Raw genomic sequence first — 5850 nt, 5'->3', positions numbered from 1 at the left:
ATAACATAACTATCCACTTCAACATGCCATATGTCGTTGATTGTCATCGTACCGTTAACAAAAAATAAGTCAGAGATTAATATGATATAATTTTTTCAATCTCAGACATATAATTGGTGCCGTTCAAATTTAAAATTTTAGTATACTGCTTTAATCTCACTATACTTGGGAGATTTTAGTCAAGTATATATAAAGGTCAAAATGTCTCCGACGTATAAATACGACAACCACGTGTTTCTTAAAATTATATAACAACAATTAACAAAGAAGCTTTTCGATCATACAACTCTAAAGACTTAAATACGTACATCAGCTTCAATCCAAATACAGGCTGTTGCCCTCCATTTAAATTCAGAACCACGGCCACCCTTATTTTATTGTTAACTCGTATTGAATGTGTTTCAGAATCACAAATGGAAGTGTTGAAGTGTTGATTGATTGGTTCAAATTAATCAATCAAGATTCCTACGTTGACTCATTAATTAACCAAACACTCTTGGCCGGCACTATTTCATACTCTACGAGACACTGCTTCTCTGTGCATGCCAGCATGAGCAAAACCCATACACCTTATGTTATCACTAATCAATAACATAACATATTTCAAAAGATCGATGACTATTTCAGTTCTTGATTGATTAATTATTAGGACGGCATATAGTATTTTACATCTTCATCATCATTAGATTGCTATATAAATGCCTTAGTGCAATCCTATATTGTCCATCAACTAACACACTAAAACACACACAAATTAAAACACTGCTACTCTTTGTGCTCCTTCACAAAATCTGCTATATTGCTTTAATTTATTGTGCTCCTCTTTGTGAAATGGCTTACAATTTTTCATTGGTGCTAGCAATTTTAGCTCTATCACTTTCAGTTGTTGTCACGGCAACTGACAATAGTGCTCTTCAGGATTTCTGCGTCTCAGACTCACAAGGCCAAGGTATATATATATATATTGCTTATCTTAATTAACCAACAGTTTCTCTTCATGGGGAAAGGGTTTAATTTAATTAAATTATTTCAAATTATGCATGGCAGTGTTAGTGAATGGTTTGGTGTGCAAGGATCCGAAAGTTGTTGAAGCAAATGATTTCTTCTTCAGTGGTCTTCACATAGCTGGAAACACCTCAAACCCTAGTGGATCTAAAGTCACTCCAGTAACTGCAACTCAACTACCAGGACTCAACACACTCGGCATATCCATAGCTCGCATCGATTATGCTCCATGGGGCATTAACCCTCCTCACACACATCCTCGCGCCTCCGAAATCTTGACAGTTCTTGATGGATATTTGGAGGTTGGATTCGTCACTTCCAACCCCGAAAACCGCCACATTCGGAAAGTTCTACAAAAGGGTGACGTCTTTGTGTTTCCGGTGGGACTTGTTCACTATCAGAGAAATGTAGGCCACAGTAATGCTGTTGCCATTGCTGCTCTTAGTAGTCAAAATCCCGGAGTTATCACTGTTGGTAATGCTGTTTTTGGATCTACACCTGAAATTGCTACTGATGTTCTTGTTAAGGCTTTTCACTTGGATGAAACTACCATCGGTTATCTCCAGTCCAAGTTCAAGAATTGAAATGAGTAGAAAGAATTTAACTAATTTATGCACAATTGTTTTTATGTTCTGATTATTATATTCTTGTTGATTTGTTGTATCTTGAGTGGCTTTTGATATGTGTAATACTATTTGGTGTGTGAATAAAATGATGCTTGGTGTTTTGAAAGTGAGATATGAAATAAATATTATAAATTTATTATATGATGTTCATGTAATACAGTAACCATGAATATATATAGCTAGCGAAAATAATAATATTCCAATAACCATTACAGCATCATCAAATTAGTCCAGTGTTCTTTGATGATTATGTAATTTATTCTCATAAGATAAAAACATAAACAAATTAAACAACAAGTAGAGGTGTCTGATAATCAAATTAACATAAAGCTGCAGAAACAATAACCTATCTCCTGCAAACAACTCCTTGTCCATCAATTCCACTTTGGCAGCTCAACCCTTCAAAACTGCTCTTCTCTCCAATATTATTACTGTCACCAACAAAACGAGAAACAGAACAATCTGTGGAGAACAAGCTAGAACTCTCGAATTCACTTCCGCTACCACCCATCACGGCCATCTTAGCTCCAATATCCAAACGGCTCACATAGTTTTCCTTATAAGTTTGTCCCAACACCCCACTCACTTCGCTGCTCAGATCCAAGAACTTGAACCCTAAATCAAGGTGCGCAAAACAATCCTCTTCGGTAACCCCATAGCTATGAATTCTGGAATCTTCTTCAGTTATAGGAACAACCTTTGCGCTCACCTTCAGTTTCCCTTCGACCTCCAGAACCACGCTGTTGCTGGCGGAGTCTTCAGCCCTAGAAACGGTTACGCTGGGGGAGGTTTGGGATGTCCACGTGGCTCCTTCTGATTGTGGGAGTGTGATGGGTTGACCGTCGAAGGAGAGGTCAACGCGGTCGTTGGAATCGTCCCATGCGGCGGTTTTTTGGGCCCCGATGAAGAGTGTGTGGTTGTTGTTGAAGAGGATGGCGATGGATTGAACCCAGGTGAAGTCTCTCTTCATGTTTTGGTTTCTTCTGCCGATGAAGTGGGCGTTGATGTGGAGGTTTGGATCGGAGACGAGGCAGAAGTTGGTGTTTTTCTTGCCGTGGAAGTAGAATGTGGTGCCATCGCCGCCGATGAAACGAGGGTCTTGGCAAACTGCTCCTGGTCTGTCACAATCTGTGCCAATCATAATTCAATATATTATATCAAAAGTTATTTTGGTATATATAAGATGGTTGGTGTGTATATATATGTACTTACTGCAAACAGGTTTACAAGTGTTGCAGTCAACCTCACATGCAGCAGGGCAGGCGCTAGGACAAGTGAATTGCATGTTGTAGCACTTATGGTAGTTCTTGTTCCTGCATCTTGCTGTTTTTGGTCCAGAAGGAGGAGTTGGAGTTGGGGATGGAGTTGAAGGTGAAGGAGTTTGAGGAGGAGTTGGAGATGAAGGAGTTGGTGTTGAAGGAGTTTGTGGAGGAGTTGGAGATGAAGGAGTTGGTGTTGAAGGAGTTTGTGGAGGAGTTGGAGATGGTGTTGATGGTGGTGGAGTTGAAGAAGGTGTTGATGGTGAAGGAGTTGAAGGCGAAGGAGTTTGAGGAGGAGGAGAAGAAGGAGTTGAAGGTGTTGATGGAGGTGGAGATGAAGGAGTTGTTGGTGGAGTTGAAGAAGGTGTTGATGGTGAAGGAGTTGAAGGCGAAGGAGTTTGAGGAGGAGGAGGAGAAGAAGGAGTTGAAGGTGTTGATGGAGGTGGATAGTAAGAAGGTGTTGAGGGTGTTTCTGATGGTGGTGGAGTAGGGTTAGAACCCCCAACACAAATGGGCTTGCAAGAAGCACATTCCACAGTGCATTCATCAGGGCAAAATTTGGGGCAAACATGCACCAAATTGTAACAATGTTTATACTTCTTTATATTGCAAGTTGCATGGCTTGGATTCTTGGCTATCCCAGGAGGAGTAGCCCCAGCCACTCCCACAAGCACCACCATAACTGCCACCAAAACCACCTGAACAATCATTTGACCCATTGATGCTATATATTTTTAATATATAGATCAATCAGCCCTTCAATTTGATGATTCAAATATAGCTCTTGTTACTATATATTATTGGTAGCTATATATATTTGTTTGATAAGTGATGGGAATGTCATGCCAAGAGCATTTCCTTTTATAGGCATTGAACCATAAAGATGAGATTCTATAGTACATTTTATATTATTCTACACATGCATGCCTAAAGTTCCGGATCATAACCTTTTTGGTTTTTATACGTCTTCTTTATTGATTACTTTCTCTATTCTCAGTTATAGTATGTAACCATAGCTTTCCCTAGGTTCCTTAACAAATTAAATTTGTTCAACTCACTTTATTTTGGTTCTACATATAAGACAATAATTTTATTTATTTATTCGTTTTGTTTTTGTTTTTTGTGGTTTGCTTCTATAATTTATTTCTAAAGACAGCATGGCAGATTGGCAATGGCAATGTTGTTAGTTAGTAACTCCCCCCGGTTAGTTGTTGCTTGTTGTAAGGTGTTGCCTTAATTAGTGTGCCAATATGAATAATTGAATATAACAATATTTACAGCACAAGAAAAGTTATTGTAATAATGATAGACCTATAAATAAGAGTTAGGAGCGTAATATTTAATTACCGTATATATTGTTAATTAAAGGTTAACTTATTCTCAACAAACATATATATACCATGTTTTTATTTCTTATAAAATGTATTGATGTGATTTGAGATTTTTTTTAGGATTAAAAATATCAAAATTTAAAATTTTTATTTGAGAAAAAATTTATAGAATTATGAATATAATATAATGAAAGAGCATTTTTTGAGATTTAATTCACACTAAATTTAAAACTCACTTTTAGTGTAATTAAATGAGAGAAGATAGTTATAAAAACAAAATTAATTGTGTTAACTAATAAGGTCGAAAAATAATTCATACTCTCTTATAAATACAAATATTATTAATTATATATTTTTATCGTAATATTAGGGAGACAAAAAAATAATCAAAACTTGTTTTATTTAACATTTATTAATTCCTATAGCAATTAGTGAATACTAAATAAAATAAATTAATTTTGATTAAATTTTTTTTATTATCAAATATTTTCATATTTTTATTTATTGTCTATAATATTTTAACTACCTAATATTACTCAAAAAGTTAGCTAACTTTAAAGATAACTAAGAAATTCATGGTTAAAGAGAGATAATAGCTACACTAGGTAGAGATTAATGTATTTCTTCTCTATTCAATTCATCACAAACCATTGCATTTATATTAGGGATGTCAACAGGCAGGGCGGGACAGGAGATGCCTCCCTACTCCCCATTCCCATTCTCAAATTTGTTCTCAATTTTCGTCTTCAGTTTTTGCTGTGGGAATTCTTTCCATTCTCATTTTTTACAGGGATCCATTCTCTGTGAGAACCTCATTTCTCATCTATCTTATAGTTATACCTAATTATTAATTTCGATATGAATAGAGCTACAAGTATCTATTCTATACATAACAAGATTTTATACAAAAAACCTAAAAAATAAGATGGTAACTTCTTTCGAAATGACGCAGTAGGAGGACGCAACAGCAAGCCAAAGGACTGAGTATATTTTGCCATTCCTAATTTATATGGCGGCTCAAATATATTCTCTTAAAAACTCCTATGCTATAATTATTATCCCTAACACATATGAAGTGTATTATTCTCTCTATTATATTTTGGTATTTTTGGAGGATATTAAAATAGATGTATTATTTGTTCGGAATGAAAAATAGTATCAATAATAATTTTGGTCACTCATGGCGGCTGTCATGCATGTATGACTAGGTTCAATTTTCCACTTCCATTTAAAGTGATTCCTTCCTGAATTCCTTCGCGTATATTAAGCTTGAGCATGTTAGAACGGTAGTACCAGCTTATTTTATCTCCGTCACAAGAAGCTTTTGTTCCAAACAAATATAAGAGAGACCTTTTCAAGAAAATATTATTTTAAAAGTAAATTAAGTTGGTTCTGACACTGTTTTTGTATCAGAGCATTCCAACATTCATAAAGGCAGGAATGTATTTATGTATTTGCTTTATAATCAGGTTTGCTGTGAAACTAAGTGAACCGACGTGAGTTGTTTTCATCTTCATAATTGCCTATTTTAATTAAAAAACATATTTTTTGACAAATGATTAATTATCTATTTAAATATATATATTCAATTATTGTATATCTTTAATAAATGATTAAAAAAAGCAAATA

The 5850-nt window shown here is 35.3% G+C and overlaps 2 protein-coding genes across 2 annotated transcripts; one reads left to right on the top strand and one right to left on the bottom strand.

The window, feature by feature from the left end:
• Positions 681-1692, top strand: LOC107637579 (putative germin-like protein 2-1). The gene is made up of 2 exons (XM_016340978.2): positions 681-949; positions 1048-1692. The coding sequence occupies exons 1-2, from the start codon at positions 832-834 to the stop codon at positions 1587-1589; spliced, it is 660 nt and encodes a 219-aa protein (XP_016196464.1). The 5' UTR covers positions 681-831; the 3' UTR covers positions 1590-1692.
• LOC107637578 (RNA-binding protein 12) lies at positions 1783-3789 on the bottom strand. The gene is made up of 2 exons (XM_021120733.1): positions 2844-3789; positions 1783-2759 (listed from the first exon to the last, which is right to left on the bottom strand). The coding sequence occupies exons 1-2, from the start codon at positions 3607-3609 to the stop codon at positions 1978-1980; spliced, it is 1548 nt and encodes a 515-aa protein (XP_020976392.1). The 5' UTR covers positions 3610-3789; the 3' UTR covers positions 1783-1977.

The sequence above is a fragment of the Arachis ipaensis genome, chromosome B04 (genome assembly GCF_000816755.2).
Source record: "Arachis ipaensis cultivar K30076 chromosome B04, Araip1.1, whole genome shotgun sequence".
Classification (NCBI taxonomy): Eukaryota; Viridiplantae; Streptophyta; class Magnoliopsida; order Fabales; family Fabaceae; genus Arachis; species Arachis ipaensis.
This window is presented reverse-complemented; position numbering and strand designations above follow the sequence as displayed.